The sequence below is a fragment of the Bactrocera dorsalis genome, chromosome 2 (genome assembly GCF_023373825.1).
Source record: "Bactrocera dorsalis isolate Fly_Bdor chromosome 2, ASM2337382v1, whole genome shotgun sequence".
NCBI lineage: Eukaryota > Metazoa > Arthropoda > Insecta > Diptera > Tephritidae > Bactrocera > Bactrocera dorsalis.
Window position 1 is genome coordinate 4787652 of NC_064304.1, and position 23463 is coordinate 4811114.

General features: G+C 34.2%; 2 protein-coding genes across 8 annotated transcripts in view; one reads left to right on the forward strand and one right to left on the reverse strand.

The window, feature by feature from the left end:
* LOC105225875 (CCR4-NOT transcription complex subunit 6-like) overlaps window positions 1-19810 on the forward strand; it is a 41490-nt gene extending 21680 nt beyond the window's left edge. For all 7 annotated transcript variants that reach the window (XM_049447633.1, XM_049447634.1, XM_049447635.1 and 4 more), the window contains 3 exons: window positions 14226-14294; window positions 14439-14751; window positions 14933-19810. In XM_049447633.1, the coding sequence (XP_049303590.1) occupies window positions 14226-14294; window positions 14439-14751; window positions 14933-15710 (1160 nt within the window). In that variant the 3' untranslated portion in view covers window positions 15711-19810. The remainder of the gene's footprint in view (window positions 1-14225; window positions 14295-14438; window positions 14752-14932) is intronic.
* On the reverse strand, window positions 19799-23403 carry LOC105225847 (NFX1-type zinc finger-containing protein 1). Its single transcript, XM_049447626.1, has 8 exons — window positions 23183-23403; window positions 22533-23116; window positions 21982-22470; window positions 21756-21923; window positions 20992-21670; window positions 20553-20914; window positions 20325-20468; window positions 19799-20260 (listed from the first exon to the last, which is right to left on the reverse strand). Exons 1-8 carry the CDS (start codon window positions 23349-23351, stop codon window positions 19964-19966), a joined length of 2892 nt encoding a protein of 963 aa, XP_049303583.1. The 5' UTR covers window positions 23352-23403; the 3' UTR covers window positions 19799-19963.
* Between the last annotated feature and the right edge of the window lie 60 nt (window positions 23404-23463).

Genomic DNA, 23463 nt, shown 5'->3' on the forward strand with positions numbered 1-23463 from the left:
TGTTGCAACACAATGGAAACTTTTAAATTCTGTTCCAACTTAAGAGCCCATCAAAAAGCCGCACAACAGTAACACACATGTTTCGCCATCGAAAGTGGGTCTTAGAATTGTGGCCGAAATATGACATTCTGACTAGGCAGATATGTGCGTGCATACGACCTATGTGCATATGTACCATGTGTGTAAAGAAAAACCGACGAGTCACTACTGAGCAGCGCTACAATAGCAGCGACAATTAAGAAGAAGGTTATGTAAAATGTCAAACAGTTAAGATACTAACGGTCAGAATACCGCTCAGTACCAATAAATTTTTGACCAGGTTTCATTGTGTTGAATGTTATTATGTGGAGCTTCTATACCCTCAATTTATCATTGTGGTATTCTTAGTGGCTGTCATCATTTTTGATTGCTACCGTTATATGCATGTAGATATGTATGTACGTAAATGTTCATATGCCGCTTTTATATACATACATATTGTACATGCACACCTGTTGATATGGAGTATATACATATGTATGTGGTATATGGCAATTAAATAAGAAAAAATGTGAAATATATTAGAAGTATGTACATAGCTTATTGTTCATATACATATAATAAATTTACTTAGTAAACATATGCATTTCTACAGTTTAGTACTTTTTTATGCGCAGCGAGGTTCAGGAGTAATGACATACATATACGACTCCATAAAATTTCACGATAAAGTTCATGCGCTACTTGCTCGTATTTAACAGTTCAACCGAAAAATATTACATAATTAACTAATTCGACAAGCTTCAACGTCTTTACCGTTGTATTTATTTATTTTTGTATTTCCTTAATTTTCATCACTTATTTGCTTTTAAGTTAATGGATTTGTATTATTAGTTACACAACATCGTCGTTTCACGTTAATTCCTACTTGTGTATGTGTTGTTGTTGATTGTGGATTTTTTATTATTTAGTTGTCAGCTTTTCTTCGGTTTCTCGGTCAAAGCTCTGCCGACTACCGCGGATATAAATTTCATCCGTGATTTTTTTTGTTATTATTTATTATGTTACAACTAAGCATAATTACATATGAGTATTTTGGTTATTGGGTCGTGCGGTCACTCGCTAAAATGCTCTGAATTTTCAATTATGTGAAGATTGTATTTTTCATCATCGTAATCGAAAGATATTTCCGTACTTGATGATTTATTTGTTGGTATGTTTTCCGTTCAGTCTTATGTTTTAGAAAGTCTGGAAAAAAACGACGTTGCTTTTGATATCCTTTTAAATTTTCCACCTGAAGGATTACATATTTACTATGAGATAATTCCATGCTGTACTTTCTCACGCACGTTTACGCATTTCAAGTGAAGCCAGCTTTGTCAATCTTATTATTTCAAGCTTAGAACACAGCATCTCTTTTTCGCAAGTCCCAATGTTGTAGTTGAACGTCATCAATATGCTGTGAAGTTCTTTCTCGAGAGCTTTGACATTGTTAATAACCTTTGACTTGACGTTTGTTAATTGCCAATTGCTCATAAATATCTCATATAAAGATATATTTATGTACGCATTTCTGACTTACTGAAAAACAACTTCAAGACTAGTTGCAGGAAAATATTTGTGATAAACCTATTGATTTGTGATAGAAAAATGGAAATTTTTACAGTTGCTTTGCTATTTCTAACTGCAAGTATATGCAACAAAAATAAAAAAAGTCGGAAAAAAGGACCTTACTCTACCATAAATAATTTTTAGTAACGAAAGCATTACCAACTAACGGGTTTTTCAATAGGGACGCTACAAAAGTAGACCGATAAGGACAGCAAACGAAGTCATATTTTTCCCGCTCTTTTAACATTTCTCTTCGGTAAGGTTTGCCATTTTATCAAATACGATTCAACAACGAGCCCAAATTTTTAATAATAACTACCGAAATTCGTAGTATATTTATGGTCGTCATAATCGTCCTGTCAGACCAACAGTCTAGTGGAAAAATTTGAATCCACAGGCACATTACAAAATCGTGTCGAGAATATTGCTGCCGCTAGCGCATCAATTGAAGAAGACCCAACCAAATCAGTCTCTCACATGTCGTTTTCAATTTTGCGAAAAGATCTTGGCCTACATCCTCACAAGATCAAATTAACGCAAGAACAGAAGCCGCTTGACCACGAGAACCCTCGTATATTCGTAAATTGGTCTGAGGAATGAATTAAAAATGTTCCGGATTTTCATCGAAAAGTCATCTTCAGCTATGCGGCTCATTTCTCGTTAAATGGCTTCGTCATGAGTGACCATTGCTTCCCGAAAAATTGCGGTTTGGTACGGTTTATAGGCCGGCGGCTTCATTGTTCGTACTTTTTCCGTGATGATCAAGACCGGCATGTTACTGTGAATAGGAATCGCTACCGCTCAATGATAACCGAATATATTTGGCCGCAACGATTATCACAATTAATTTGGTTTGATGAACGTGTTATCTCACGAAATGCCCCAGTCAATTGGCCGCCTCGGTAATGCGATTTGACGCCGTTAGACTTTTTCCTTTGGGACTACGTCAAGTCTATGCCAACAACCTAGTGACGGTTTATGAACTTCGTACGAATATCGAACGTGAAATTGCAGCAGTGTTGGCCGATTTATGCTTGAAAACCGTCAAATATTGTGTTCAGCATCTGGACTTCTGCAAGTGTGCCTGTGGTTGCCATGCAAACGAAATTGAGTTCCATACATCGAATGCACTATAGAAATATAAAAAACTTTTGTAGCGCTCATATTGATAACCCTGTTACAAGTTTTAAGCTACTAAAGTTATCTTTCCGAAAGAAGAAAACCAAAGAGGTATTGTTGAGTATTTTTTATTTAAAACTTCTTCATAAAGTAATAAAAGCATATGCTATCGATACATATTGGTGCCAACACATACATACCGTATATGCCTATGTATATTTAATATAAAATAAAATATTTAATAATATATATCTAAATGTCAAGCTACAGCTATCCGACACACCTCTTTGCAGCAACAAAAGGATAAACGAAAAGCAAAACAAAATGTATGTAATAATATTTTACATCATCTTTGATTAATTCGACCAAATGTGTTTTACAGACGATCAGTTACCTTTCCAACACTTCGTCTGCCTAATTATAAGTTTGGTCTTCGTGGTTTGCTGTGTTGTTGCTTAATAGGCAAAGTACACTACTCCACTACGGCTTCATAATTAGTCATACCCATAAAGCTGCAAGCTTCCACACATTTACATGTAAACAAGTATATACATATGTATGTATGTGTGTATGTGTGAAGTGCAGATATTTAGGTAAATCTGTTATAAATGGCCGATTACATACATCCATACATAAGTGCTGTGTATTTCCGTTGAGATTTTTTTTGTTAGTTTTGCTTTTTTGGTGCCCGCATTTCAGTCCAAACAATAAATGGTAACTGTTACTTCGGTTACGAAACACTTTAACTGTCTGTCTGTTACTTTTTTCCGTTTTACTTTACTTAAAGTTGTTTTCTTTTTTATTCGCGCTCTTTGTTTTTGTTTTGATGGCGCGTTTTCGGTTCCGTTTCCAGTGCCGTATCGTGTTGGTTTTTGACTTTTTTCTTTTCCGCGGCTTATATTTGTTATTACTATTATATTTTGTGGTGTGAAGAAGACTTCACTATTAGACAATTCGCGTAATTGGCCTACATTTCATTTTATGACCAAATAAACAGTTTTTTACACGCCTCTCATTCAGTGTCATGGCAGACGAAAAGAATTGAAAACGGTCATAAATTTATTCGTGCCATGCACACATTATGTGTAACCGTTATAGTGCAGCGAATTAGCTGATAATTGAATTCAATATTTTTATATGTCATTAGATTTTCCGGATTTATTTTCTGCTGATTTGCAAATTTGAAATTAAAAAAAAATTAAAGTATACATTATAATATGGCGAGTTTTGATTTAAACTTTTCCGCTGTACCGATTTTGTTCTAACCTACTGTAACTAGTCTGTGGAGGGCCTCAGTTAAGAATGCGAAGTGGTGTTTCTAAACTAGACTTCGTTTATGCCATCAGCTTTCGCATTGATGGATTACCGTATCATTTTCGTTCCACATGCAGCTTTGGTCAGCTCTCTAACCTAACCTTTCTTACGAAAGAGTGAAAATAAATAAAATCGGATGATAATTCTGTCCACACCCCATGTAACGGGTTTCTTAAATCCAAATCGAACGGAAACTATCCAAGCTCCTACGTATCGAATATGTGGACTCTAGTGATTTTTTACCGAAAATATTGGTAAGATATTCAATTGAAATTCGAAGATAATCCTTTTTGATAATAATATGTCTAAATGTCAAAAATTGATAGAATCGTATCAAGACTACCTTTAGTACACATTAGCCTTATATAAAGATTTGCAAAATTCCGGTTGACTTTGTACCGGCCAATATGTGAGTTACCTCGATCAAATTTAGACTAGTATTTTTATGCTAAAAATTGATAAAATCGGGCTGACTTTACTCCAAATAGATTGGTGATGGTGTGAAAGGTACCTTAATGAAACCCAGAGAGAATTTAATTAGAATGTGGCATGTTAATAGTATGAGGTAATCCATTCACGAATCCGAAGTTGAAACCTTTTTTTTGCTACTTTTCCAATATTGCCGGCTGTGATCCTTGCAATTTGCTGGAGTATAAAATATGCGGGTGCACCCGAACTTAGCCTTTGCTTATGGTCCGTGTATTAAAACCCTATTTGTTTTACAAGATATGGTATATTCACGAAATTTGGTATGGAAATGCACAGCCGAATAGCGCACTTTTCAGTTTTGTCAAAAACACAAGACGATCGAGGGATCGTTGAAGACATGCCTCGTTCTGGACGACCTTCGACCAAGTGAGCTCGACATCTCTCGAGAGTCCGTTCGAATAATTTTTGTGGATATTTTGGGTATGAAACGCGTTCTTGCCCGACTCGTCCCGATAAAACTGTAAAACTGAATTTAAAGTTTTCAAAAAGAGTGTCGTAAACAAGACTTCTTTGGACATGCTTGATCTTGCGAATTCCGACCCCACATTCATGGAGAATATTATAACCGCCGATGAGACACCGATGGAACCCATTTACACTCGGCCAAAAACAAAATTCGTTGAAGCAGCTGAAGGCCATCCCAAAAAGTGCTTATGAAAAGTATTGGGGACTGGAAAAATTGTTTGCATAAGAATATTACATCTGGTAAGGATTACTTTGAAGGCGACAAAATAAATATTGATAACTAATTAAATATTTTGCGTGCTATTTACAATTTCCGGGTACTTTTTCGCCACATTGTATTAATAATAACTTTTTAGTTTAAGTTGATTCGTATTTCAATATCTTAGTAAATGTACATCCTGGAATTCGGAATCCAGAACTCCATTTATTTTGCTCAACATAATAAAGTGATTTTTTATTCTCAATTTACTTGTTGCCTCAATTAAGTGACAATCTATAGCAGCAAACATGTACATACATATTTAAACACTAAACGCTTGCAAAAAACACTCAAGGCAATGCCTTAAATGAAAGTACAAATCATTTGATTCATTATTCAATTATCTTTAGTAGGCATCTCAAGGTAAATACTTCCGTCAATTCGCACAACAATTTGTTTTTATTGTTTTACTTGAAAACCATACACTTTGTTGTTGTAAATGTTCAAACTATTTGCTTGTAAATGCAAAAATAACATCATAAAATAGCAATTTGAAGAGTAGTAGCAACAACAACAAACATGTCGTGAAACGGAGCGACGCCAATTCACCGAGCCACCACCGAAACGAGTAGTGACTTAGTGAAAGTACTTAAAAGTGGATCATCCGAAAGTGTCGCCTACGACAATCATGGCAATAAGAGGAAGAAAAAAATCAAAAAGCTCCACAAACCAAAAGTATGGTATCTACGTATGCACCCGTATGCAATATGTATATTTGTACGTGTGTGAAATATTCAGCTTTCCTGCTTTGTTTGGCAACATACATAGCTGTCGGAGAAAAACTATAAAGCAGGCAATAAAATTAACTAGCGAACAGAAGATTACAACACCTGCGCAATGCGACTCTGAGTGAGATTATAATGGCGATGGTAGTGGGGGCGGTAACTACGTGTGTATGTTATATGTGACCGTGCTGGTGTAGTGGCGGAAATGTTGCTCTGCAACATATTGTATGCTTGCGGCTTGACTAGTCCACTGTCTGGGTGACAGCGAATGCGCATGCGCGCTGTCAGCGGCAATGCTATCATTTATATGTATGTATGTATGTATATTATGAGATTTATGCATAACATATGCAGAAGCAACTCAAAACCTGTTTGTTGGTCATTTTAATTGTCGATCAATAAAAATTGTAAAACCAAAGCAGCAAAAATGTGTTTATAAAAAAATTATTTACTCGTAAATAACAAAAACAACAATTCGACGCAATGCAAATGTTAACACTTGCACTACTCTTTTAATATGTCTGGTAGTATGTATAAAACCGCTACCTAGACCCTGCAGGAAAAGTAATTGTATATTTTACACAACTCTAATTAATTTAAAGCCACAGTTAGCTCTCATAAGTAGGAGAAAAGTGATGAAAATGTCAGTAAATTTTGTTCCTCAATATTTAAAAATGAAAATCAATTCCTCCTCAATCAGTCACGTTAATTATTTGACATAATTTTTTTATGAGATGAGCGAATTTTCCCCACACCGATTACTTTATTTTTCCTTTTTTTGTTATTTAGTTTGTTTAGTTAGATTTATATGGACTTTATTGAAACTCATTCTCGCTGGGTGAATTGTCAGCATTCAGATTATTGCTTGTTTTGCCAGCTTGACTCTTGGCGCAATAGTTGAAACACCGGTTGATATGCATTGCTGATGCTGATGACGCTGTCAACGAGCTGGCGATAGCATTGTGGATGTGGTGCAGTTTTCAATCTTTGCTCACGAATGTTCGAACATCGCCCGACTAACAACCTCTCTGCCCGCCAGTAAAACCGGTGCAATGGCGTTTTCGTTGTCGCCACCGCTATCACACGCATAGTAAAGGGTGATTTTTTAAGAGCTTGATAACTTTTTTAAAAAAAAAAACGCATAAAATTTGCAAAATCTCATCGGTTCTTTATTTGAAACGTTAGATTGGTTCATGACATTTACTTTTTGAAGATAATTTCATTTAAATGTTGACCGCGGCTGCGTCTTAGGTGGTCCATTCGGAAAGTCCAATTTTGGGCAACTTTTTCGAGCATTTCGGCCGGAATAGCCCGAATTTCTTCGGAAATGTTGTCTTCCAAAGCTGGAATAGTTGCTGGCTTATTTCTGTAGACTTTAGACTTGACGTAGCCCCACAAAAAATAGTCTAAAGGCGTTAAATCGCATGATCTTGGTGGCCAACTTACGGGTCCATTTCTTGAGATGAATTGTTGTCCGAAGTTTTCCCTCAAAATGGCCATAGAATCGCGAGCTGTGTGGCATGTAGCGCCATCTTGTTGAAACCACATGTCAACCAAGTTCAGTTCTTCCATTTTTGGCAACAAAAAGTTTGTTAGCATCGAACGATAGCGATCGCCATTCACCGTAACGTTGCGTCCAACAGCATCTTTGAAAAAATACGGTCCAATGATTCCACCAGCGTACAAACCACACCAAACAGTGCATTTTTCGGGATGCATGGGCAGTTCTTGAACGGCTTCTGGTTGCTCTTCACCCCAAATGCGGCAATTTTGCTTATTTACGTAGCCATTCAACCAGAAATGAGCCTCATCGCTGAACAAAATTTGTCGATAAACACATTTCGAACCGAACACTGATTTTGGTAATAAAATTCAATGATTTGCAAGCGTTGCTCGTTAGTAAGTCTATTCATGATGAAATGTCAAAGCATACTGAGCATCTTTCTCTTTGACACCATGTCTGAAATCCCACGTGATCTGTCAAATACTAATGCATGAAAATCCTAACCTCAAAAAAATCACCCGTTACACACATATTTATGTCGCTATGACTCCGCAAAGTGCTGCACAGTATGGTTCAACTTTTGGCAGCGAACGGTTTCGCGTGTAATAAAAATGTGTGCATAAAAATGCAGTTAAACTGGTTTTATTTATGGTGGCAGAGCAGTGCAATAGCGGCACAAGTAGCGAGCGAGATTGAATCCCTACACCCCTGCACTGATAAAGAAGCTGTGCTGTATGCAAGCGGTGGCGGACTTACTTAAAAAAGTTAAAAGTAACAACACGTCACGACAATGCCACGGACATGATGCGCAGAAGTACTAATAATATGCAGTTATTTATTTGAAGAAGTTTTATTAGCTGATTATTTGAGATGTTCAACCGACATTTGCCTTCGTTCGATAAGTCGATAAAATATTTAAGGAAACACTTACAAATCCGTAATATGACTGAATACCGATGCAATGCCAGTAGTCATTAGCTTCAGCGAATAACTTCCGAGCGCTTCTGGAACTACCCTAATGTAGAGCCAACAAGTCAATATCTGCGCAATATAAAAAAGCCAGTGAAGCAGTAAATTCACTTTCTTTTTCGATCGAACATTGTCCGACGCAATACAACAACACAACCGATCGAAAACTCAATGGAGCAGCAGGAGTTAACGATGTGGAAATTGAAGTGGCTGAAACAAAACAAACACACGAAAACCATACAAGCCGACTAGTCTACTAGGAGATACTCACCAACCACAGCTGATTTAGCCTTTAGAGGCTTTCGAACGCGTCGTTGTGTATGCTCATCCATATGTAAATGTTTAAATGTTAGTTTGCTTTGTCAGCATTTTATTTGGGAGAGTGCAAGTGACGTGCATATGCATATGGCAACATTATAATCGTTTTGTTTTACCAGCTAATTCAATAAATCAAAAATACTTTAATCAAAAAAAAAATAATTATGTGCATATTACTATGAAATAATAGACTTTGTTCATACTTTAAAAATTCTTGTTTTATTATTCAAAATTTGCATATGTCAACCCCCTCAAAGTAATCCTCCTTGGCCCCTATATACTTGTGCCAACGTTTTTTTCCAATTCTCGAAACAGTAGTTAAAGTCAATTTCCGGAATAGCCTTCAATACGCGTAGCGATTCACGTTTGATTATCATAGTGCAAAAACCAGGAGTTGTCGCCCCCATAATTCCGGCCTCTTTTTACGAATAGCTTCGCGCAAACGACGCATAACACTCAAATAGTATTTCTTGTTGACAGTTTGGATGGTCGGAAGGAATTCGGAGTGCACCACACCTCGATAAACGAAGAAAACTGTCAACATAACCTTGACTTTTGAACTGCTTTAACGTGGTTTCATCGGGTTCGGGTCACCTTTGCCACGATATTCGGGCGATTGATCGTCTGTGTCCGGGTCGTAAGCATAGATCTAAGACTCATTGCCAGTAATAATACGTTTCATGACATCCTGGTAGTCGGTAAACTTTCAGACCTTAACGCGACTGTTTAAAAAAAATTGAGTTTTTTTGGAACCGATCGTGCTTTCCCTTTTCTAAGGCCCAAATAATCTTTCAAAATGGTTTTCACTAATCCTTCCGATATTCCAACGACGCCAGTAAGATCTCTGACTGTTGTCAAGCACCAATTCATTTATTTTATTGACGAGTTGATCATCAGTTGCTGTAGACGGCCGTCCTGGACGTCGTTCGTCGTCAACGCGCTATCGACACTCTTTGAATAATTTGCACCAATCGAAAACACTCGTTCTCATGCCAACCAATTATCAACGAAGACCTTTTCCAACATTCGAAACGGTTTAGCATCAGAAATTTGGTTCTGCACAAAAAATTGAGTGCAACTTTGTTGAATAATTTCGCTCATAGTAACAATCGTTGAATGCACTTTATGTACTTCAGAAAGACAAATATTTACTAAACACTAATGATTATTTTGATGTGACATTTGGCACAGATGCCACTGACAGACATATCAACCTAAAAAATATATATTTTGACGTATGTATATGTTTCGCCGAAATTTATATTAAAAAGTCTTACAATTTTTTTTTCCATAATAGTTTGTTGTATTATATGTATGTATATGTATCTAAAATAATTTGATAGACGGATTTACCGACAAAAACCCTTTGGTCTGATTAAGGGACTTTCTTTTCTTGCTAAGCTCCATATTTAGGTCTCAGAAGTTGATGGGCCTCAAAATGGTTGATGACTTGGATGGATTAAACTGATATTTTGCGTTGACTCTAAAAACTTAATTATAAAATTTGATCACTAAATCTTCTTAATCAGACTTGTCGTCTTTTTAAGCTTAAATTAATAGATATCGAGCTAATAACCTCCCCTTTACTGTATTGTATATCAACTTTGAAGCTCTATTTGTTGGCGCTAAGTACAAAGCTAGCTGGGGGACTGAAGGTGCAAGTGTGATTTGTAAATATCGTGACGATCGAATTGCACTAATATTTGCTTTGGTTCGTTGTTGTTTTTTCGAATATTTGAATAAATTTCGCTGTTGTAGAATAATGTACATTTACATATGTAAGTGCACATTTAACATACATACACACATTTTACCACTTTGGGATGGATGATAAGGTATGCTTACATACATGAAGTCCACATAGATCTGTCTAAATTTTGTAATACCACAAGATTGGTAACATCTATTTCATCTAAACTTTTCACTAATGTTCGGGTCTATTCATCTATATCTATTTTTTAACTGTAGACAAGCTGAAAATCTTGCATTTTTATACTCCATCGAAACCACTTGTACTTTTTTTTATTTAAAGTATTAAGAACAAAACACGTATTTATAGAAAATAATAAAAAAAACACAATTTTCTTATTTTACAATTTTCAAGAGAATCATTAAACAATCTTAATTTTCATGTTTATTTTCTTTTCGGGTTTGGCGGTTTTTTTTCGTTTTCTTTTCTTTTGTTTATTTATTTCAAGATGACGCCACGCAACAGTGCGTTTCTGTTTACATTGGCTCCTCGTGTGTCTGTTTACTTGGTGCCGGGCAGTGGGGAGAACTTTCACTTTTTACGATTTTATGATTCGGTTAATTTTAGCTCCCTCTTTGTTGCCTTTATTGTCGGTATTTTTTGCAGTCACAATCTTTGCCTTTGTTAATGTATTTGGTGTTTGGGTTTTATTTAATCTGTACTGTTGCTAGCAACTTTTTATTGGCCAGTTGTAACGGATTTAGCTGCAGATTTTTGCTTTTGCTTTTTGCCTTTGTTTCTGTGGTAGAGTTAGTTGGTTGTGGCTCTGGCTTAAGCTGGAGCTCAATTATGTTTTTATAAAAAAAATAATGACTTTTAAATAACCCTGAAAATTGATGTAATTAAATTTTAGTTTTACAAGCTTATAAAAAATTATACATTATATACATACATACATATGTACATACAGACAAATCTCCATTGATTTCGCAAAACCGACAGTGAGTTTTGTGGTTGTTACGAAACATTCGATTGAATCAAATTATTATTTTAATCATGTAACGAAAGTTGGTAGTAGCTTAATAATATTTTAAGCTTTTCGAGTCTTTTCCACTACTGTTAAATAAAGGTTATACGATTTTGAGTATGAAAGTTCATATTCACGTACAAAGGAAGAGATCGCCTACAATGTGTTCAATGTCATATCCCAACAATATCTTTAGAATAACTTCAACCGCTTAAGTGGCAAAAAAACGTATCCATCTCGAGATTTTTTTCAAAAATTTCTTATGATATTTTTTTTTTAAATGCCAGCGCTAAAATACTTTGACCAAAAAACATATTTACTTTTAATCGCCAATTGACAGACCTTTAATAGACTTATGTAAAACATATTACATGCTAAATATCCTTATTTCCAAACGTTTCTTTTGAGCCATCAATATGTATAAACGTAAACATGTACTCTTACAAAATTTTTAAGTAATCTTTTTACGAAAAATAATAAACATTTACTTCCAAAATTATTGTCTTTGGTTTCCGCTTCCTTAATTCGAGGTTTCCCTAGCGCAAATTACCTCACCTGCAACTGCAACGATAACGACAACCAAAAAAATGAAGGCAAGTCTTTTGAAGTCATTTACTAAATAAATGGAGCTGAATTAATTCAATGAATATGTGTGTGTGTGTAAAAGTGAACCAATCAATTGGTTTCTTACATTTACTACTATAATTTAATTAATAGACTGCAACTTCTTACGCTCCAAACAATTAATATTGATGGCAATGTTGAAAAGTGACAATTTCAATCGCAAACTAACAGCTGATTGAAGTTTAGAATTTTCAATCTGTAAACATTGCAACTGTTAATAAGTCTGTTGATCGATTTTATTATCGCATTATTTTAAAATTATATGGCCATTTAGCTATTAGTTGAATTTTGACAGAGAAACCACGAAATGTCCGGACGTGTAAAATGGTAAATCATCTCAAGTTCTTAAAATAAAACATATTGTGTCATATTGTTTCAATTAAACCGATTTTCCAACATATCGTCTGTATTTTTAGGAGAATAAGGTTGATTCTTATTAATCGTTCGTAATTATGTTGTAATCCAATACGTAACGTTTATTGACCGCATTTATAAATGATTAGGTGCAGTTTGCGAACCACAACACACTTGAAACCCCTTTGAATCTAGATATTTTCAGAAGGATCTTACAAGATTTATTCTTTCAGTATTCTCATTCGGAAGTGTATTAGAAAATATAAAGCTGGCCTCAGCAACGCTAATGTTTCCAGTAATTACATATTCATTAGTTAAATGCAGCGCCCTAGGACTCACCAAGTGGTAGTGAATGTCAAAACTTGGCAATCGCAGGAACGTGCTCAAACCTAATCCAAATGAATTTTAGGTGTTTTTGCAAAATACAATAATAATACACGTGTATTTTTTTGTTGGTAAAAGGCAACAAAATCAGCTACTTTAATTAGTAGGGCTTGGTAAAGTGTAAAGCGTATATCAAATCCAAAATTTTTAAATTGTACGCTCGTTCATAATGTGAATATAATTTTTTGCTACTGTTGTTGTTGTTGTTAGTTACACGGAAGTAATTTGTGGGTCACTTTCACCGTCGCGCTTGCAATTGCTCATTGACTACCACCAACGTCATAATACCAACAAACATACAACATACAGTTAATCATACACCCATAACAACAAACAAAATAATAAATCCAGTGCAATCTAAGATGTTTGTTGTGGCGTTTACGACGCCAACGGCTTAGTTAATTCCCTCGACGATTTCGTGCAAATCGCGTTAAGACTGCAAATTAAATAGCATACAATTGTACATTCATAGCTTGTATATACTCATTATATATTCCATGGGCAAAGCATTGCGTGCCTAGTGGAAGTAACGCGAATCCACTTGGCTATCACCTTTCCAATTCCGGGCTACCTAATTATATCAAAGATGTAGAAATAGAAAGAAAGAAATGTGCAATTATCAATTATTTTCATATCTAATAAGCTTTGTAGCAGGTGATCGGCAAATATTCATACATATTAGCACCTGTTTTTGTGTTTTTTTTCTCACACATTTAAGGAAATACCTTTTAGAAATACAAATTAGTTTTATGTTACAAATCGAAGTGGGATATAATGCATTATATGACGGTTGCGACTTTGTATTTGTATACCCAATCTCAACTATGTTTCTCACGAGTAATATTATTACAGAAGGGTTTGCCCTAACTTGGTCTTCGATTTGCAAAATTCGTTCGAATTTGAAGACAATCTTGCTTATTTGCGAAGATTAAAGATATTGCTACCGAAATCGTTTCAAGACTTACATATATTGATTATATGTGTATTTGAATTTATTGATCAGCCAGACCTCAAAAAAGAAAAAGCCATCATACAATATTCTGCAAAAGATTCGGCAAACTCATTTCTTATTCTGAAGTTTCATCACTTAACTTATTCATCTGGTTTGGATTCACACCTTCGTCACATGTCCATTGGTCAGGCTTGTATATCAATAAGAACACCGAAATTTCTTTATTTTTAAAACAGCAAAATAAGTTTTTGTAAAAAGCACTGCAAATATTCGGAAACAATTTACATAAATATTGAATGAATCTTCAACATACCTAACCTAACATCATAAGGGTATATTGTATATTTTATATTATTCATATTGTGTATATATTATTTTAGATACCCAAACTATCTTTGCATACAGCTTGTAATAAAATGTTATTTATATTTTTTACTTTTAGTTTCAGTAACCCCTCCGCCCCAACGTCCATGGATACCATTAGCCAAACCGAACAAATCGAGGCCAGCATGTAAGTTTCTTCTTTTGTAGACTTTGTATCTCATCCTACATAATTTTTATACTCATAAAAAACATACATATATTGTAAATACATATGTATGTATGTGGATACAACACATATAATAAAGGAATATTTTATGTTTATTTGTTATAGGCATCTTTACAGTTATGTGTTATAATGTTTTGTGCGACAAATATGCCACACGACAGATGTACGGATACTGTCCATCATGGGCCTTGAGTTGGGAGTACAGAAAAAAGGCGATACTTGACGAAATCCGTCACTATTCGGCGGATATAATTAGTCTGCAAGAAATCGAAACAGAACAGTTTTATAATTTCTTTCTGCCTGAACTGAAGGCCGATGGTTATGAGGGTATTTTCTCGCCGAAATCCCGTGCCAAGACTATGTCAGAGATGGAACGTAAATTTGTGGACGGCTGCGCTATTTTCTTTAGAGCTGCAAAGTGAGTGTATACAGATATAAACATAAGAAAAACATAGAGTAGGATCCTCATCAGTAGTAACTGTTAAATCTGGTACTCATAAAATTTTTAGTTTTAAGGTTATGAACTTAATTTATTTATATTTTACTTTATTTGTACTATATTGATCGTGGATTTTTGTCGCCCTATTAACCTCTTACAGATTCACATTGATTAAAGAACATTTAATCGAATTCAATCAATTGGCAATGGCTAATGCTGAGGGCTCGGACAATATGTTGAATCGCGTAATGCCGAAAGACAATATCGGTTTGGCAGCATTGCTGAAAGTGAAGGAAAATGCCTGGGATCCAATGACGGAGGTGACACAAATCTCCCAGCCCTTACTTGTTTGCACTGCACACATTCACTGGGATCCCGAATTCTGCGATGTCAAACTTATCCAAACGATGATGTTGAGCAATGAGCTTAAGACTATTATCGACGAGGCGAGCCACAGCTTTAGACCCGGCCATAAGAATGACTCGAATAGCGTACAATTATTGTTGTGCGGTGATTTCAATTCCTTACCCGATTCCGGTGTTATCGAATTTCTCGGCAAGGGACGTGTAGCAATGGACCATCAAGATTTCAAGGACATGGGCTATAAATCATGCCTGCAACGCTTACTCTCGAATGACACCAGCGAGTTTACGCACTCCTTCAAATTGGCCTCCGCCTACAGTGAAGACATAATGCCGCACACGAACTACACGTTCGACTTTAAGGGCATCATCGATTATATATTTTATACTAAAACAGGTATGGTGCCGCTCGGTTTATTGGGTCCCATTTCGAATGAATGGCTACGTGAGAATAAAGTTGTTGGCTGCCCACATCCACATATACCCTCGGATCATTTTCCGCTGTTGGTCGAATTGGAACTGATGCATACGGCGGGACAGCAAGCACCGCCCAATGGACTGATTAATCGACGGTAGCAATAAAAGGTTGATAGCCAGATCAGACAACAGCAGCAACAGCAACAAACATAAATGTAATATAGCTGTTGTAAAAATAGCAGGACAGTTTAGCGTCTGCTAATCGCCGCATAAAGACCACAAACAAACAAACAAAATATACAAACAACAAAACATAAATAAGTAGATAAAAACAACAACAAAAACATTAAGCAACCAATCGTCTTACATACACATGCATAGTGACCGAAATGGCAGTAGTTCATACACATACATACTCACGATTTCTCATACATACATACAAACATACACCACTCATTCACCATGTCAAAACAACAACAAAATTGTACTAAATACATCAATAAGTTCAACAACAACAACCGCAAAGAAAATGTTAAGAGGCCACCAACAACAAGGAGAATATCAACATCATATATGAACCATATATCTATAAAACCACAAAATAAACACCAAAAAAAGTTGCATACATTTTAAGTTTGTAAAGCTAGTAAATATGTATGTAGTACTAAAATGTTCCTCACATCTACCCATTCTCTTATTATCCCCAAGGAGTATTGCTATGTCTTTCCACATCCTCCAACCACCGACTGATATATTCCCTTTCGCATATTTCATTTTCTCAATTGCAGCAATGCATGTAAGCTCATTATATGTATGTATGTGTGTGTTATAGCAGCTGGCTGAACCGTTGGATACCCATTTTTTTGTTACTTAATTTAGTAGCTTAAGAAGCTTGACACATTTTACCATCAAATACGATGTGCGTGCTTCATTACACTTTTATTCTATTTAATAGAATATCTTCTATCAGTTATCAATTAGCTTCGTTCAATTAAACAAAAAGTTTTTAAAAAATTACTATATTTTGATGGGTGCAAAGTAAATGCGCGTTTTTAATGCAAATCCGGTTAATTATTAGTATTCATTCTGAACTTATTTGTTAAATATTTTTAATTTCTTCTGTAACAGAAAATATAATTTAATATCGTCGTATATTTAAACAAAAGTTCCATTTATATTTCGCTTTAAGGTGCTATCTTATTTAGCTACGTCTTTCGTGGGCATAACGGTATACATATGTACATATGAGCATATTCTAACTTTCTCCTCCTGCTTTTGAACGGTTTAACGCTCTTGCCTGCTGCTAATAGCATACAGTTTGGACTCTATAAACTTCCTCTTCAATAGTCCGTCCTATCATTCTGCCGTGGAACTTTGAAAATCACTTGAAAAAAATGAGAAATTATTTATTGCTCACCACCTGCAATACTCAAATGAAATAGTTCTGGAACCTAAAGAAAACATAATATATTTTATTGAGTTCCAAATAAGGGAGTTGATTTTCCAAATTCCACCTTGTATGTTACACTGTCCCCTCTCTGTTACTGCCTCCACGGTTTAAATTTAAAAAACTTGACTTATGATCGATTCTCTTCATCGTTTATGCAAAAACATATTTTTAATTGAGCCTAATTTTAAGCTTTGCAATAGAATTTTCTAAGTTTACTTACCCTAAAAGTTACTTTCTTTTTTTTAGAAATATGTATGTATGTAAAATTGCTTTATTTTGTAATAAGAACTTACTGTATATCTTTACTTTGTAACATAACCTAATTTAAGAGTAAAGGTCGTCATTTGCCATGCAACACTATTTACTATGTGACACAAAGTATCCCAATTAATTTAACAGCAAACACATCTAATTCGGTTTCTTCTTCGTATGCTTAAAATAGAATTTTCTATTTACCATTCTTTTGATTGTGAATCTGTATCTAAGTAAAAATTTTATTTCAAGTTTTAAAGCTAAAAATAATTAATTGCTACAATCTAACAAAATTACATATGTACATGCAAATGGTAAGGCACATAATGAAAATTAAATAAACTACCAATGATAACAGATCAAATCCAAAAGGTATTTTTGCATTTGAAAATCAAAATTGTGAATAAATAAACCGCAATAACACCAATAAAATAAATCAATTTAGCGAGAATGCTTGTAAAGCGTACATACATGCATATATACATTCATAATAAGATATTGGTTTTATTCACGGAATGCAAAAACACATACAAAAAAAGTGCTAAGAAATTTTTATGAAAATAGAAAACATGTAAAACAACTAAGGAAACCCATTAAAACAACAAAAAAAGCGTAATGATAAAAAAATATTCGCCGAAAAGTATACCACACATACTACATACATACATACATATATAATGTATTTTTATATAGACAAACTTGTAATGTAACTGGAATGATTAGAACATGATTATGAGTGGTTGATTGAAAATGAAAACATAAAAATTAAAAATAAATAAATGCTAGAAAAAAATAATAAAAATTTAACGATTTAGTTGGACAATTTAATATAAAGAAATAAATAAAAGCGCATTTACAAATATGCCTCATCTAGACATCGTCAATCAAAAGCATTGTTTATCTCCCTTAATTTACATACATAAGTATGATATCCTTCGTTAGCGTGATTTATAGCTTTCACATCTACTATGCACTTAAAATTTGTTTAATATAAAAACATCAAACCCCATATAAAAAGTATACATAAATATATACATATTAATTTCGTCATTCACATTTTCCAACGAATTTCATTGGAGCTAAGATTCAATTCGAAATTTGAATTTCGAAAACATTTTCTACCGGAACACCAAATACAATTCATTTGTCGAGTTCGAATAAGTGTAATCGCTGTAGAGAACTATATTTTTCGGTAGATTGTTTTAACTGCGGGAAAGTTAAAAGCCTTTTCGATTGGATTTGAAATTTCTCTTACAACTATAGCAACTGCCGAGCGAAACTTTGCATTATTACCTTCAGCCGACAAGGTGTATTCAAAGAGTAAAAAAAATATGCAGGAATACGTACATATATAAAGTAAACAACATCAAATCAGTACAAAAGTAATTCATAAAGGGAACGATGAAATGATGAATTAAATTGGATTCATCGTTGTTATTGTAATACTGTAAAATACTTCATTGTTATTGTAATATTGTAAAATACTCTTCAAAATACGTACTGGAGAACAACAATACTACAGACATAATTCAATGCTTTCAAACTAATTTAAATAAAAACGCAATGCTGTAATTAAATTTTAAAATTAATAAAAGCGGTGATTCTAGGGATGAATTCGGTGATAATTTCGTTAAACAATTTTCAAAAGTTTGTGAATATTGTTAAGTTTTAATTTAAATATTCATAAAGTTAAAAAATCTGTATCAGTTTTGCAGACGAATTAGTAAATAAACTAAGTTGAGAAATATCCGAAAACGCAACCAAAAATTACGAGAAACAAATTATGTCTGGTTGAATGATTAAATACATACATACGAGTATATACTTGCGCACTTTTGTATGTATGGAAATATATAATGTAAGCTTTAGAAAAAGTAAGGCCAGAGCGCAGGCGCAGTAAAGAAAAACAGTTTGTGCGACAAGGTATACGCTTTTGCTTACTAATCTTCAATCAGCTTGAATTATTTACCATAAATCCTTTGAAAAAATTGCAATTGCTCATATGGTAAGAAACTTTAAGTATGGTAAATATGTATATCTTCATTATAATGTCGAAGACCCATAATATGAATTAATAGTTTAAGCAGCTAATTGGGTGAGAAAAAAAAACAAAAACAAAAATGCTTTATATGTTACATATTATACTGCTAATTATATGTTTATGCGACTCCTTATTGCACACATTGTTGAGGACATCTACAAATTTTACACACAGTTGGCTATGACATACTACATACGTACATATGGATAGCAGCTTTTCTTTTAAATTTAATTAAACTTATTGCATACACATAAATATATTCATAAAGTTATAACTGTGAGAACATTATCTAATCGTATCAATTACTTAATACATACATACATACATACATAAAAGCAAAACAACGGAACAAAGGGAAAGCCAACATGATTTCAGTAAAATTTTATCATTGTAGTGTAGCTTAAAAATGGTTATAGAAGAAGCATAAAAGCATAAATAAATAATAACAAGAAAATTAATAAATAAATAATAAAAAGAACTTTCATAAATAAAACAGACAGTAAATAAATAAATAAAGTCTCAAGGCAAAATGTCAAACATTTGCTTTTTATTTTATAGAATTAATGCGCGTACGAAGGAAACAAATCGTGAACAATGCAAAATTAAATTCCACACTTAATTCACTTAACGTTTCAATGCTTTTTGCATAAATATTAGCAGTCTTTATTGTTATTCTTCACTTGATAATGGAAACTCATTGCCGATAGCGTCCTGTGACTTTAATATCTGTTCGATGGATCGCCACGACTCGCTGCATCTAGCCAGTAACGGTAGATTTCCAATGATATACAGGCCGTGTTTGGCACGCGAAAGAGCTACACAAATACGATTCTTCTCTTTGAGAAATCCAATTTGTTCTTTGTCATTGCTTCGCACCAACGACAAAAGTACTATGTCAGCCTCTAATCCCTGAAAGCTATCCACAGTAGAAATATTCAATTCGGTATTTTCAAAAGATTTAAGTGCCTGAAATACCAATATGACTACATACATACTTTCTTTATATTTTGTGAATCAAAACCATGCTTACCTCGGATTTCAGGCTTTCCACTTGCTTAGCATAAGGACTTAGAATGACAATATCATTTGCTGTATAAGAAGCCTTTTCTATTAAAAATTTGGCCAATTTTAAGATTTCCTTCACCTCATATAGGTTAAAGATTGAACATTCATCCTGAAAGTAAACAAAACAAATGATTACTATAAATTTTTCACGTGTAATTGGAATTGATAATATTATGTTAAGAAAGTGCCATACCTCTGAGAAAATTTCATGCTTCCGGTGCGTATGAAAATATAGATTTTTATCCATATTTCGAATTTTTGGATAACTGTTTACTGTATCATCGTTCTTAAGATCAGTGTAGAAAGTGGGATGAATTAAATCCGCAATACAAGGACGCATACGATATTGTACGTTCAGCGTATACCCTTTTAAATTGTTAACAAATAGTCGTTCGAATAATGATATATTTAGTTGAGACGTGAGGCTATTGCGATAGTTCGAAGTATAAGGCTTTAACTGCAGGTGATCACCAATCATGATGACATGTTCGGTATATTCTGTTAAGCAAGCCAGAACGTGTGATTCCAAAATTTCCGCAGCTTCCTCGAAAATCACTACAAATATTTAAGCAAATAAAACACTTAGAATGAGAATTATTTCACTAAATCGTGTATATAGTAAATATTGTTACCGATTTTACACTGCAGCAAGCGAAATAGGAAATTATTTCTAGCAGCGAAAGTTGACGTCATTGCTATGATATCCGCTTTTCGTGCTACATAAAATTGAAACATTATACGTATTGTTTTTAACTTTTCCTGAACATCACGTACAGCTTTCTGAGCTGCCAACAAACTCTGGTAAGACTCTTCACTACCATCGAAATTCGTTTGTATTTGTTGGACGATTGCGAACTTAGTCGTAAACTCTTCGTTAACAACGTAGTAGAGACGCTTCAGGCGGGGATTTACCATTTCGTTTTGAGTGTCTTGTAACTGTACATTAAATTTTGCAATTTCGCGAAGACGCGTTTGGCTACCGAATCGTAAAATGTTACTGGTATAGGAGGAAAGCTTCAGTAAGAATTTGTCTAGCGAATCGTTCGTGTAAGTAATTAGGACGACGGGTGTTTTAGCGTTCGAAATAAGAGTACGCACCAAATGTACCGACAGGTGGGTTTTACCAGTTCCTGGTGGACCCTGTATTAAACAAAATTCATGTGTTAATGCTTTACAATATGCGTTCCACTGTGATTCATTTAGTGGAAAACTTTTCGGCTTGATTGGATTCGTTGTGTTCAATGATAATTTTTCTCTATCATATGAATAAGGTTTAGTTATTTGTAGGTAACGAGGTGGAGATACGTTGCTCTGTAAAGGCAAATGAAATTTAAAAATAAAATGTATCGTATGTATTTTCGGCCATCGATTAGTTGGAATAATAAAGCAACATTACCTCACCATCAATAATATATTGCTTCATAGGCAGCTTATCCTCGCCATAGGTATTCAAATAATTATATACGTTATTATAAGGTTCAAAGAAGGCTGGTGTTTCGAACATCAACAAAGATCTGTCATAAAAGGTTCCAATATTATATTGCCGCACAATTTCAATACCTAACTGTATTAACCGGAAATTTATTATCCTAATCCTATGACAATATTTCGATTTTACTTACGTATCCCAAATTTATAAGTTCTCTGTCGGTGTAAGTAACTGTTGCCAAGATGAGATTTTCAAAGCTCCTACTTGTTGAAAATAACAGTAAAGAACCAGTTTTAATTGCTGATAATTTGTCTCGTGCTAATTTTTTTTCTTCCTTAGTCAAAGAGATCACATTATCTCCTTTTTTCCTTTTTTCATTCAATTGGCGCTTTCTGCCGAACACATCAACGAAAAGCATTTCATGGCGCTTAGCATTGATGAAATCTGCATTAAGAACGATGCAAACGTCCTCATATATCTCCGGACCATGTGGTGATGTACCAAATTCTTTCAATTTGCATACATAATCACGTAGAGGAATCATAAAATCTTCACGAAGAATACGTTTTTGTTTTGCGATATACTCTGGCACTTCTAATTTTTCAGAAATTTTTAAAGCGTTAATGATTTGATTGCAGTCTTCCCCGTTTCCTTCAAAGAGTTCATTAAGTGTGGGATATATCTGAAAAAATTTACACATCGATTATATCTTATGAATTATTAGTTGGATATTAATTAGATTACGTTAGCATTTTCGTTTAGCTGTTTACATTCTTCTTTTAACACTCTATCCAACTCAAATTTTAGCTGCTGGCTCAGTTGTCGTTGAACCATGTCCGGATTATCGCTATCTTCAATTAGTTTCTTTATATGCTCAATTACATATGACGCTTTAGTTGTTATTAGTTGCCACTTATGCAAACGAACTATTAGGAATCTCATTGCATATATGATCTCTTCTACCTCTTCGACATTTTTCCATATCGTCTTAAATTTTTTTTGAAAAAGTTTAGCGCTTAAAACTCGTAACTTTTCTAAAAATATGTCATTGTTCACAAAGTACTGTAGAAGCTCTTTTTGAAATCCAGGAAGTTCCAGTTCACATATTTTACACCAAATACGCAAGTATAAAATAACCCGTTCCAATCCGTCACTAGTCGATATTTGATCAACAAAAAAATCTCTTTCGTTTGTTATAATAAAGAGGAAAACGTCCAATGGCTCTAGATTAATTGCCTTACGCATCTCTGACGTGGTCATCTTTTTTACATTAGCTTCTTTGGAAAGGTGTGATGAAGCTTCCAGTCGTTTTTGGTAAAGGTATTCGTCTGTAATTTTATTAAAAAAAAAACCGTTAATAATATATATACATATGTGCATATGCATTATCATACTTGTTTCCGATGGACCACGTATATACTCTGTATTAGCATCTACTATATCTTCGGTGTTAGCTTCTGTATCTCTCGTATGCTCATTTTTGACCTTGCACTGCAAGTTCTGCAAAATCTCTTCTTCATCTTTATTAAACCAATCTTCGCCATCGGATTCTATATCAGACATTTCCACAAAGTATCCACAATTAGTGTTTATCACCTTTGTTAGAGCTCCTAATCTATGTGATTATCGAATCATTGATAAAAAGTCGAATGTTAGTAATCAAAGTCGACTAATA

What these genes read in the sequence shown, in the direction of transcription:
- LOC105225847 (XM_049447626.1), bottom strand. Translation starts at nt 23,351, where the DNA reads ATGTCTGATATAGAATCCGATGGCGAAGATTGGTTTAATAAAGATGAA. An exon ending in AGCTAAACGAAAATGCTAAC is followed by an intron (nt 22,471 to 22,532) that starts GTAATCTAATTA and finishes AAATTTTTTCAG; the next exon opens with ATATATCCCACACTTAATGA. An exon ending in CTTGCTGCAGTGTAAAATCG is followed by an intron (nt 20,915 to 20,991) that starts GTAACAATATTT and finishes AAATATTTGTAG; the next exon opens with TGATTTTCGAGGAAGCTGCG.